Source organism: Simochromis diagramma, unplaced genomic scaffold (genome assembly GCF_900408965.1).
Source record: "Simochromis diagramma unplaced genomic scaffold, fSimDia1.1 OVJJ01000631.1, whole genome shotgun sequence".
Lineage (NCBI taxonomy): Eukaryota > Metazoa > Chordata > Actinopteri > Cichliformes > Cichlidae > Simochromis > Simochromis diagramma.
The window spans coordinates 247,645-260,606 of NW_024387500.1; the positions used below are offsets into that span (position 1 = coordinate 247,645).

General features: G+C 48.6%; 1 protein-coding gene across 2 annotated transcripts in view; it reads right to left on the reverse strand.

The window, feature by feature from the left end:
- Positions 1-850: 850 nt before the first annotated feature.
- The window catches only part of LOC120725665 (palmitoyltransferase ZDHHC5-A-like), a 31,464-nt gene continuing 19,352 nt past the window's right edge, over positions 851-12,962 (reverse strand). For both annotated transcript variants that reach the window (XM_040018642.1, XM_040018644.1), the window contains exons 5-12: positions 11,546-11,718; positions 11,066-11,168; positions 10,570-10,661; positions 10,176-10,302; positions 6,328-6,436; positions 5,427-5,536; positions 2,929-4,040; positions 851-1,912 (exon numbers count right to left, since the gene is read on the reverse strand). In XM_040018642.1, the coding sequence (XP_039874576.1) occupies positions 1,672-1,912; positions 2,929-4,040; positions 5,427-5,536; positions 6,328-6,436; positions 10,176-10,302; positions 10,570-10,661; positions 11,066-11,168; positions 11,546-11,718 (2,067 nt within the window). In that variant the 3' untranslated portion in view covers positions 851-1,671. The remainder of the gene's footprint in view (positions 1,913-2,928; positions 4,041-5,426; positions 5,537-6,327; positions 6,437-10,175; positions 10,303-10,569; positions 10,662-11,065; positions 11,169-11,545; positions 11,719-12,962) is intronic.

Below are 12,962 nucleotides of genomic sequence, written 5' to 3' on the forward strand. Positions count from 1 at the left end.
AATAGCTAGATTTCCATAGAAATTCATATAAAACAATGTCAATTTAAATAGGTGAAATAAAAAAGGACAACACTTGCATTTTCAAGGCATTCGCTCATGTGCCACAAAATCCTGCTCCATCTTTAACAACGAGAGGTTGAAACAGTTTCCAGATTCACTTTAGTTTGTTCAGACAACACAACGAGTGGTCGTTCCATCTGAAATCACCACACACACACACACACACACACACACACACACACACACACACACACACACACACACACACACACACACACACACACACACACACACACACACACTCTAATGTGTATACATCCTGTTTTCATTCCTCGTCCTTTCCTACATTTATCTGTAGCTTGAAAGTCTGATATTAAAAACAAAGGTTATAATCAGAGCACCATATGGCACCTGGGTCCCTTTGGATCAGCGTGTCTGCTGATCTTATTTTGCATTACTGTCAAACTGTCACTTGTCTTCTGCAGTTTTTCCAACTAGCCCACCACTGACAGCTTCCTGGTGTTTCAGCTCAGCCCAGTTTATTTATGCAGTACCTGAAGGTAACGACTGATCCTGATTCAGTTTCGTGGTCAGACTGTTTTCTTTAGAGTCACGTTCAAACACTGACTCACATCTGAAAGTGAACGGATGGGCCTTTGCTTTAAATGAAATATCCACATGATTATTTGCAGACTGCATTTACAATCAGTACACGTGTCCCATTTTAAACCATTTTTAAGCCAATCAAATGTGATGCTTTCAGATGGAATGACCTGTGCGTCTGCAGCCAAACATGGCGGCCTACAGGGTTGGAGTAGTGCATGCTGCAGTCCACTTTTTATTTTTTTATAAAACAGGAAACCACATTTAAAAACACATCCTGTACAAACATGGAATCATATTCACATCTAGGAATAAATGGACAAATGAAGCAGAGAAGTCTGCTCGTGCCCCTCCCCTTCAAATCTTACACTGTTCTTTCCTCTATCAGGAACGAACTCAGAGTTCATCATCATCGAAGCAGAAAGGTACAGAGCCGCTAACAGCTCCCTTTGACTGGTTTCAGGATTACACGCACACACACACACACACACACACACACACCTGTGGTCCAGTGCCACCTGACTGTGCTCCATCAGGTGGATGCTGCTGGTAAAAGCACGCTTTACCTGCACTCCCCCTGGTGTGACTCATCACCTGTCCTGGGGGAGCCCTCTGGGTTCCACAGTTTCATGATCTAGATACAAGTGTGAAAATGATGAGGTCTAAAAAAGAGGGAGACAACCAACATCAGGTAAACTCAGCTCGAGTCCAGACCTGTTCCAGAGTGGACCCCCGGGGATCCAGCCCCCATCCCTGGCAGTGCTAACGCCTTTTCGCTGCTATGCTTGTACAATGCCACACAGACCTAAGCAGAAGTGAGCACCGTGGGGTCTGTTTGGACCAAGAACTAGTCTTTTCTAGCGCAGCGCCTGGGATTCTGCCTCACTTTAGACCAGGTTTCTATTGGAGGGGCTGCTCAGTCACACAGCCAATGAGAAGTAAGGTCCAGGTCCACAGCAGGAAGCTGTTTTTTTGGGTAAAATCTGAATTTGTTCCTTAGCGGGCATAAAGACGTAGTGCTACGTCCACTTTGTCCCACTGGTCCTGGAGCTGGAGGCCGACTGCCAGTCAGACTGAAATCTCATAGGTGGTGCCCCCGACACCAGTCACCTTCTTCACCCCGCTGCCTTGGGGCTTGTGGGCAGGACTAAGCATCAGTGCTGGGCTGGGACAGGCTGCTCTGGGCGGAGCGGACGTGTTGACTGGGTGACAGGGAGAGGAAGGGGCGGAGCAGGAGGAGGTGGAAGTTGAGGAGAAGGGCTGACCTCCATTAATCCGACTCAGAGATTTCATCTGCATCAGCTCATCCCTGATTTTAGGAAAAGACAGAAAAGAACAATTTTACTGAAAACTGCGGGCTGCAGCGTGTTAGCCATGTTAGCTCTGCTGCTAATTTCATCACTGAAGCTCGGCTACATTTGGATGGATGTCACCATTTACTACATTTAGACCTGAACACATTTCATGTTGAACATTGGAGATGAAGGAATGACTGGATCGCTTTGATCGGTGAGAAAGAATTTGGCGAGTCAGAGTGGACGTAGTTACGGCGTGCGTAGTTCCAGAGGGAACATGGACACACAGTTGGGCTGTTGCGTTACCGATGGTGACAATAAAAAGTGTTTACGCTGATTGGTCCTGTGTATGAAAATACTGGCGGTGCTACCATGTCGATGCTATAGTTCACATCAGGTCAACCCAAACCAGGGCTACCAAAGCTAGCTTTAGTACACAGAGGTCAGTAGTTTGTGAACGGTGAATCATGCTTTTCACTTCCCTTTAATAATCGTAGCTACAGAAACACCTTGGCAGTACACAGGGGTGGAGTACGTGTACACAACACAGCGAGCAGGACGGAAAAGAACAGGAATGAGAGACGGGACAGACAAACTGAAAACGCCGTCATGCAGCGGTCAGACTGAGCCTCAGTTTAACAGCAACACTGTGCTGCTGCTCACGCTTCCTTCAGATTTCACTTCCTGTGCGGTTAAACCGAGGAGCAGTAAAAAGCTTCTCCCACAAACACTGGGCTCCTCAGTTTGATTAAAGTCATCATCACTGCACGTCAAATCATGGTGACCAAACAGACGGTAGCAATAACGCACAAGACAACAAACAACGCACAACAGATGGATGGAAGACGAGCAAAGGGAGAAGAATGAGAAACTCACAGGAAGTCTGGCAGGATGAGGAGGAGGAAGAGAGAAGGGAAGAGGAGGAGCAGGAGCAGGAGGAGCAGTCAATCAGGTAGTCAGGTTTCAGGCGAGCAGGCGCTTTTTCAGTGTCAAACCAATCGTCCCGACAAAAGCTCAAACTCATACTCACTTCGGCACTTGGATTCCTCCTCCTCCCATCCCTCCGCCTCCACCTCCTCCTACCCCCGCTGCGTTTGCTCCGGCCGACGCCGACGCCTTGCGGACCAGCCGGTACTGCATTTCGGCGGCGGCTGCACTTGAATAGGAGAGCGACTTGCCCAGAGGTGGGGGGTGTGGGGAGCGGGGAGGATGCGTGGTGGAGGAGGAGCCCAGAGGCGTGTCGGTCGAACGGGTGCGATAGGGGTAGGCGTGGTGGGGCCCTGCGTGAGGGGCAGCAAAGCGTGGAGGACGAGAGGTGGAGGAAGAGGACGAGGAGTGATGATGGTGGTGGTGGGAGTGGTGGTGGTGATGGTGATGGTGGTGGTGGTGGTGTGGGGGCGGTGGAGCAGAGGTTTGACCGGCAGGCGCTGCAGGTAGGTGGGGCTCGCCCAGCAGGCGCTCCCTCTCTGGTGGAGGCGGTGGGGAGGAAGACGTGGAGGATGAGGAGTGATGGAGGAAGGGGTGGTGGTGGTGAGAGGAACGGTGGTGGTGGTGGGGTGACTGGGTGGACTGGGACTGTATCTCAGCCTCTCTCTGCTGTGACGACAGGAAGGGGGAGCTGTAGCCACCACCCGCCGCTGGCGTGCAGGGTCTCCCACCGGAGACGTCGGGGGCCACCGAGCTCACGCCCACTCCTTTGTCAAACTCATCGCCGCCTGCTAGCAAGCTGTCGTAAGACAGGCTCCCGTTGCGAGACGGGTGGTGGGGCGGGGGTGTCTGATTGGCTAAGCTCTTGAAGCTGGCGGAGGTGGTGGTGGCCTCTGAGACGTGGACGGTGCCCGCCGAGGTGTGCGTGGAGCTGGAAGATCGCGACGCCACTCCAGACAGGACGGTGGGGTCAGAGAAGGAGGGGTAGGAGCGCCCGCCCAGAGAATAGCCAGGAATGCCGCCTCCTCCTCCTCCCCCCTCTCGCCCCACCTCCCTCCTCTCCCCTCCTCCTCCCCCTCCCACTCTTTCAGACGACGTTTCCCTCCGATCCAGGCTGGGCTGCGAGCGGAAACCAGGCTGCTGGCTGGCCTGGAGGAGGGAAGAGGTGGAGGAGGAAGAGTCCCTGGCACTGCCGACGCTCTCCCCTCGACTTAGCTGGAGGAGCCAGAGGGAAGAGGAGAGAGAAGAGGGAAGGTGAAGGGAGGCGGAGGGAGGAAAAAGAAACAAGAAGAAGCTCAGCACATGAGGGAAGATTAAAGTCATACTGCACCCTAGCGGTGACAGCCTGACACAACAGCCACCCCTAACCAACGGTGATTAGTCAGGGGTGGGTCATCTGAGCAGAAGGCCGGTGGTTGGCCTGTGCTTTCACAAGTATCTCAGTGTATCCATCAGAGTGTGTGTGTGCACGCTAGGCTAAGAGAGTGCTCTAAGTGCTCGAATCGAGTGAAAAAGCAGTGTCATTAAAAGAACCAGCCCATTTACCAAACTGCTCTTTGTACAACCCTGATTGTCCAGATGAACTCGGCAGCTCCATCATCATAATGTTCATTATAACGATGCCAGTGTTCAGACTTTCTGGATCCTGCTATTGTGCGCTGTATTTGGAGCTTCCTGCGCTCTGCCTGTTTCAGTAACATGTCAGTCAGAATGTCTGAGATGGTGAAATGATGGCGTTCGCTGTATTGACACTGATGCTTAAACACTAAAGAGGACTCGTACAGAGCTACAACCACAGTCACTCAAAGCCCTTTTCCATTAGTACCTACTTGGATCATGTCGATGTGACTCAAACTATTACGACTGCCACCCAACGCGCGGGGGTCGGTGTAGCCACAGATCTTGTGATGTCATTTGTATGCGACATGAACACCACGACAAAGGAACACGTCAAGGCTCAATGTGTGTCACACTCTGCATTTCCCCACTGCTGTGCTTTAAAAATGGTGGCAGTTTCTCTCATGACGTGTCGAGTGACGTCCCGACTGGCCAATCGTTGGCATGCGGTCTGCTGACATCACATTTTCAGATCACTTGGGACCCCAGGTAATGGAAAAGGGCTACAAGGCACAAATCTAACCAGGAAGAACTAACAAAGAAAACAAACTGAGGAGTGATATGGACCAGACAGGGGCACAAATACTGAGCAGAACCAGTGTATTTATGGCAGTCCTGATTGCTTCACGTTCATATCTCACTGTGTTCAAAGAACGCTGCTGAGACTGAGTCGTGAAGTCTGTTTTCACTGGTTTCATTACAGTATTTCAGCCACGTCCAGCGCAAACAGAAGGAGACAGGAAACAAGTTAAAAGGAAGATAAGAGGAGGAAACTGCTTTCAGCACAATCACTTACTGGTCAACAGAAAGCCACTGAGAAACCAAACCAAGATGGCCGACAGGAAATCAAAAGGAGAAACAAAAATAAAAACCAAAACAGAAATGGAGATTTTAGATTAAAAAATGATCAAAGAAGCAGAAGCAGGGACGAGTGGAGGTCCAACCTGACACGTAGCACACACTCTTGCATTCTGCGTGCGTTACCTGGTTGGCGTAAGCATGTGTGAGCGCCGTGTGGTTCTTGCCAGGGCTGTACGTGGGCCTGTATTTGTACATAGTGGGAGTGGGAGGGGCCTTGTTCAGCAAACTGCACTCTGGAGGGTGGAAAGAGAAACAAGATGAGCACAGAATCTCCTTCATGTGCACTGAGCACCATTAGCATAGAAGAGCTATAGGTGAGTGAATGCAGAGTTTTATGTTTGGACACCCTGCATGATGACACTAGCACCGCTTCTTCTGACAGCTAACAGCCATTCAGGTTTTGTGAGACTTTAGTCCGTCCTTCTGCAAAAGGTCTTGGGGTGTCCTGCATGCGCTGCTTTGAAACATTGTCCAATATTCTTAGATCAGAGGTGTGTGAGGTCTTCGTGAGGTGCGTTTAGGATCCTTCTCCTCGTTTTTAACCTTCTGTTCATTTACAGAGACGCTGTCGCCAGCGCTCGTTTCAAAGCTCAAACCTCTGACGATGAATTTAGAGATTTCATCATATTACTGCAACACAGCTGCTGTTTTTAATGATACTATGAAGTAAGACATAGTATCCCACAAGCAACCCTCTGCTGCTTGTGGGACTCTAAATGTTCACAGTACTGGCAGGGAGCTGGGGATACTGGAGCCCATCCCAGCTGTCAACACAGACAGACAGCCACTCACCTCCACATCCAAAATCACCAATTAACGTAATCTCCTTCATGACAGTGTATCCACGCAGCCACAGGGATTCGAACCCAGGACCCTCGTGGTGTGATGCAACAGTACTAACCACAAGCCTCCCGATGAGGATAAATATTAAGTCCTTTGAGTGTGGGTTCTCAAACCTTTGTATGCAACTATATGTTGAACAGGAAGCAGACAAACTGCAGCAGACAGAGTAAGAGCCAATCACCCTCTGTGTTTCCTCTGGTAATTCCTGGGTAGCGGAGCTCTGGTTTAGGAGGTGGTGGTGGCTCAGCGTCACAGGACTGGCTCTCCATCATTTCCAGACTGGACTTTGACTGGAAAGAAGAAACGCGAGCATTAGAAACAGAAAGTGACAGAATTACCCATCTGTTGGTGAAATACAGACATTCTGTAACCAAATCCGAACAGAAAAGTAGAAAGAAGCCTGGGGTCACACCCAGATGGACTTTTGCTGGGTGGTGTGAGTAGGGATGGGTATCAAACCCGGTTCTTGTTGAGAACCGGTTCCCACTGTTTCAGTTCCTTGGAAGTGTTTGCCATTTTTACAAACGATTCCCTTATCGATTCCAGTCGCCCCGAATGACGTCACCACGTTGCGGAGCATCATTTACCTGGCAGGAAACATGGCGGCTCAAACGCTAAAAAGTTTGGTTACACTTCACGAGAACGGATGACAACAGGGCAACTTGCAATACTTGCAAAGTAGAGATTTCCTTTAAGGGAGGAAACACTACGACTATGCAAAAGCATTTGCTCACAAAACACGCGATGACCTTAAATGAATGTCGTGTTTTTAATTCCGCTCGACTCGTGAATCTCAGCCCAGCAGCAGCGGTAACGTTTGCACGTCCTCTCCCTGTTAATGCGGCAGGTAAATAATCGACTAACAGTGCATATTATGTTAGCGCGATCTGCCTTATTACAAACCTGCCGTTACTGTGCATTTAGTGACCATGATGAGAGAGACAGAGTCTGGCTCAGATGCTGGCAGTTCTCGCTGCAGTCTGCCGGTAGCGTCTCCTTTCAGGCCAGGATAGACGAATGTCACCGAGCAGTGACTCAGTTTGTGGTAAAAGCCTTGCACCCGTTTGCCACAGCAGATGATTTTCAGTAAGTGAATGTGTTTAATTGTAGGCAGGGACATTACTGGATATTCTTGTGTAATTGCTACAGAATAAATGGCCTCCATTTGTACAGCGCTTTTCTAGTCCCTAAGGACCCCAAAGCGCTTCACACTACATTCAGTCATCCACCCATTCACACACACATTCACACACTGGTGATGGCAGCTACATGTAGCCACAGCCGCCCTGGGGCGCACTGACAGAGGAGAGGCTGCCGGACACTGGCGCCACCGGGCCCTCTGACCACCACCAGTAGGCAAACATGGGGTTAGTGTCTTGCCCAAGGATATTTGGCATGCAGCCAGGAGGCAGCCTGGGATCGAACCACCGACCTTCTGATTAGTGGCTGACCTGCTCTGCCACCTGAGCTACAGCCAGCCCAGAATAATTTATGTTATACTTTGTTATTGCTACAGAAGAATATTTATTTTATTATTTTACATTTACATTTTGTTTTCCCTGGGGACCCTGTGACACCCCACTGAAGAGTCGCAGGCTGGATCTCTTAAGATCTCACTGCTGGGTTTGTAAGGCCATGTTACTCCTAAATTTCTATCTTGTTCAAGGAGAAGATATAAAACAAAGTCCTAAGCTAATCGACCTTAGTGTTCTCCTTTTTTAAAAAGAATCGATAAAGAATTGAAAATGGAATCTGAATCGTGAAAATCTTATCAACACCCATCTGTAGGTGTGAGGCTGTAAGAAACTTTATGTAAAGTTTGTCCATGTGCAACTTAAATGAAAATGTTCCTGACTGTAACACAGGCAGAGCCAAAGGTCAAAGACTGTGTGAAAGAACAAATTATTCATCCATCTCCTGCTGCTTATCCGGGTTTGGGTCACGGGGCAACAGCAGCAAAGAAACTCAGCCTTCCCTCACCAGCCACCTCCTCTAGCTCATCCAGGGGGACACTGAGATGTTTCCAAGCCAGCCAAGTGATATATTCTCTACAGCAAGGCCTCCTCTTAGTAGGACATGCCTGGAATACCTCACCCAGGAGGCATCCTAGTCAGAAGTCCGAATAACCTCAGCTGGCTCCTTTCCATGTAGAGGAGCAGCGACTCTCAGGCTACGTCCACACGTACACGGGTATTTTTGAAAACGGAGATTTTCCGTTTTAAAAAATAATCCCGTCCACACATAAAGGCAGAAATGAAGGAAAACGCTGCTAGGAACATGCCAAAGCAGCAGGTGGCGCTATATTCCTAACCGTGTAGAAATGTTGGCCAATCAGAAGTCTAGAAGCCTCGGTGGGAAAAAGTAAACAAAGCTGGGGCATAGAAGCAGAACCGAGTCGTATGTGTGGAGGGACAGTAACTGTGTGTGTGTAAGCATGTAAACACTGCAGAGAGTAACGGTAACAGTGTTGTAGAAATTCATTTCACCCAAACAATAACGTGGCGCACAGTGTGACGTCACAAAAGACGCACACCTTTGACGCTGCGTTTTCTCCATTTTTCTCGTCCACACGTAAACGCAAAAACAGAGTTTCAGAAATATCCACCCTGGCCGGAGTTTTAGAAATCTCCGTTTTCAGTGACCGAAAACGCCGTTTACGCCGGGCACGTGTAGACGTAGTCTTGAAGGGAAACTAATTCCTGACACTCTGATCCACAACCTCATTCTTTCGGTCACTAAACAGAGGCTGTGCTAAATTGACAGCTTCCCTTTCATGCTCATCTCTCGCTTCACCACAACAGATTGGTACAGCATCTCCATCACTGAAGACACCGCCCCAATCTGTCTGTAAACCTTGCATGCACTCTCCCCTCACACGTGGACTCGAGACACTTGAACTCCTCCACTTGGGGCAGTAACTCATCCCTGACCCGGAGTGAGCGCTCCAGTCTTTAGTGGCTGAGAACCATGGACTTGGACTTGGAGGTTCCTGCTGTCATTCCCTCCACTTTACACTCAGCAACAAACGACTCCAGTGCAAACTGGAGGTCAAAGGAGGCCAAAGGAACCTCATCCTCCGCAAGAAGCAAAGATAAAATCTTGCAGCCAACACTGTGGAGACCACTTGACTATGCCCAGACACTCTATAAAAACTATGAAAGGGTCTGTGACAATGTTGAATGGCCAGAGCCACACTCCACTTGGCCTGCCAGTACCTGTCAGCTGCCTGTGGACTCCCAATAAGATTCCTCCTTCAGCCTGACGGCTCACTTCACCTCCAGTATTCACCATCTGGTTCTGGCACTGCCGCCACGAGAAGCACCGAGGATCGTGCAGGCCCCATTCCTTTCAGTAGCCTAAGCAAGAGGTGTGGAGCATGGTCCACTCGGACTCCGTGTCTCCCTGAGGAGAACCTCTGCCTGAGGTGTAAGTTGAAGATCTTGCTGACTGGGGCGTCTGTCAGACATCCTCAGTTTTGGTCTCCCAGGTCTGTCAGCAGTGACAGCGTTTCTGTGTCCAAGCCATGGCCACAGCTCTGATATACGTTTACGTACGATTACAAAATCAATCATCCACCTGCGACTAGAACAAATTATTCCATCCATTTCCTAACAAGTACAATACTTGCAGGTCTTTAGCAGTTTCTTACAGCAACACAAAAACAAAACTAAACAGAAACAAGATAAAATACAAACAACACCAAGAAAAAGGTGCAGCAAACAATAAAAACCCAAACTCAATAAATAGGACCCCGTTTTTGCATCCTTAGCTCTGCAGCACGCAGCCTGATGGATGGGGTTGGGTTTTTACTGCTGTGACCTTACAGGATTTCTGCCTGTTGAATTTCAAACAGCTTTTAAAGCTCTCGCTGCCATCTGGACCTGCCTATATGCAAACTTATCAAGTGCAGATTTGAATGAGAAGCACAGCTCCCTTGCATAACACTTGTTTATTACCGGCAGGCTGAAGCAGCCAGCACAGCAGTTTGTGGCACTTTAGCTTCACGAGCACCTTTGCTGCACCTCTTACCCTGTGCAGATCTCCCTGTATGCCATTGTCCAATATCTTTGCAGCCAGCTGGGCCTCTGTCAGCTGTGGCCGAAGAAAAGGAGGCTGCAGACTCACACTCTGTGCACACTTTCTCCTGCCCAGATACCTGCAGAGAGCATTCACATCAGTACAGTGCTAATGATTGGTATCAAATCCAAATTCCTTTTAATCCTACATCTGATCACTTTCAACACTAACACCAAAAGCAACAACTCAGATTGTTTAGTTTCTCACCAGCTGTTTCTGTTATTACACTATTCAGTGGCCAGTTTTAAGAAATTCATTTTAAAAACAGGAAGTGTGATGAGCTACAGGGTAATGCTCTCGACACTCGACAAGAGAGTCCAATAAAAAGGGGAAACAAAGAACGGACCTGGGTGCCTGTGAGCTGCAGAGGACATGAGAGACATTCTTCCAACAGCCATTGGTGAAAGGGTTAACACCTCCTCTGAACTTCCCCGTTACCTGGAGACAGACACGTCACAAAAACTTACATGGAGAATATAACAATGTGGGGAGGGGGGTGGGGTTAAATGGCTGTTAACCTGTATCCACTTTCAAATTAATGCATTCAGTAGGACTTGAGGACCATTTGAAGGATAACCACCGTCTCTCTGCCAGGAAAACAAACATCCTTCCCTATGCCACAGTGCACAGTGGAAGGGCCAAAGAGGACGTTTTTCCTTGCCACTGTCACCGTGGGGTTGTCTGATATTTGGGGTTCTCTGTCTGTGATCTCAACCTAATATAAAGTGTCTTTAAACAACCGTTGTTACAAATTGGCACTATATAAATAAGACTGACCTGAACTGAATGAGCTAACTCCTGGGTTCCTGGTGTACATGTGTGCAACACTGACTTCTACTTACTTGTTCGTTGGTCGTCCTGCCTCTAGCCACAAGGACTATGTGGAAGCCAGTGAGGCCAGCGACAGGGATGAAGAACAGGCCTGCGACACACATTACTGCGAGCCTGAGAGCACGGGTGGGGGGTCAAGGACCTTAGCATCTTAAACATTACATTCAACAGATCAAGGCCTATGGAGAGCAGTGATGGACAAAACAACATGTGGTGTGTGTGGGGCGAGCAAAGCCAGAATGTACTCCTGTCCTAGGCCAGTTTATGCAGATTCATGCGTTTATATCGTGTGTTTTCATTCTCATTCAAAGATCAGATTGGGTGGGGTTGGACCATCTTTTCTTAGGAAGCTACGTGAAATCTTCCCACGCCACAGTGGGGGGGGGAAAAAAAAAAAAAAAAAAAAAAAAAAGAGTGCCTCATTTAAACAACTTAACTCAGCAATGTAAAACCAGATGAGAGTACCAGATCCACGGGACATGAAAGGATACGTGACAATGGCGTGCAGGCGGTCAATGTTCTGCCGATGGTAGAGGATGAAGAGCAGCCCAAAGCCAAACACAGCCATGATGTGGGCTGTCAGAGACAGCAGGAAGAGAAAGAAGTAGCGGTAGTTTCTCCTGCCGATGCAGTTGTTCACCCACGGACAGTGATGGTCGAAGTCCTGCAGAGTCAGGGGTACATTTAAGACACCGTCAGAGGAGGCTGAAATAGGAATGCAGCCATTAAGAAGCATTATTTCCATGCACCACCTTTCCAGTCTAACCTCATTAAGTCCTCAACAGATATACAGAACTGTCATCTGCAGGTTGGGAATGTGACATACTTTCAACAGAATACTCTGATAACAACTCTCCCATGTGATCCCAAGAGAAGAGGCTTGAAATATTGTACAACTGCATGTTTAGAGGAAGGTCACAATATCAACAACCGTTTAGTGCTGAGATCAGAGATCTTTGGTCATCTGCTGATACAAACACGGATCCAACACCTGGACTGCTGCAGATGAGCAACGCAGATTACCTTTGAACCTGGAACATTCAAATAAATTCAGACAAATGTAGAGTGAAGAACAGAGCCTGGGACGGACTGCCAGTGCTCTATCATGGAAACCCTGTAAACGACTGACTGTCTGTTGGCAGCATGCCACTTCCTGGGTTACACATGCACACTCACACAGAGCACTAAGGAGTAGGGATGGGTACCGGTATCCGGAGCCATTATGGTTCTGACATAAACGGTAGTAACCAGACATAAAGCAGCGCACATTTCGCTGCTTTATTTCGGTGCTTTTTTTTCCTGAGATGTCACACACTTTGGATTCTAGCCAATCATTTTACCTCTGCAAGCGTAGTAGGCGGGTCCATTTTGCAGAAAAAAAGAGACTGCTAAAAATAAAAACACGAGAGCTTTTTGGACAAAGTTTGTGCTCTCCATTCTTTAAGCACCGGTTTGAGCACCGGCACCGTTTCAAAAGTACCGGTTTGGCAGCAGATAAAACCTAAACGATACCCATCCCTACTAAGGAGCTTGGAAAGAAAAGCGTCTGGACTTCTTTAAGTTGCTTGAAGACGTTTCACCTCTCATCCGAGAAGCTTCTTCAGTTCTAAGGTCAAATGGTGGAGAGTCCCAGATTTAAACCCTGTGGCAGTTTCCCCCCAAAGAGGGACAAAAGGACCCCTGGTGATCCTCTACCTAATCACACGAGCTAAGGTGTGAAAGTGGGTGTGGGTCACAATCAGCCAGGGTTTCGGGTGAGCTCATTGTGAAACCTGGCCCCACCCTATCATGTGATTTCCTGAGGTCAGATGGCCCAGGATGTGAGTGGGCGTTAAGGCGTCTGTGAAGGATCTCAACACTGGATTATAGATGGCAGACAGTTGGTGTCGTAAGCCCCGCCTCTGTTCA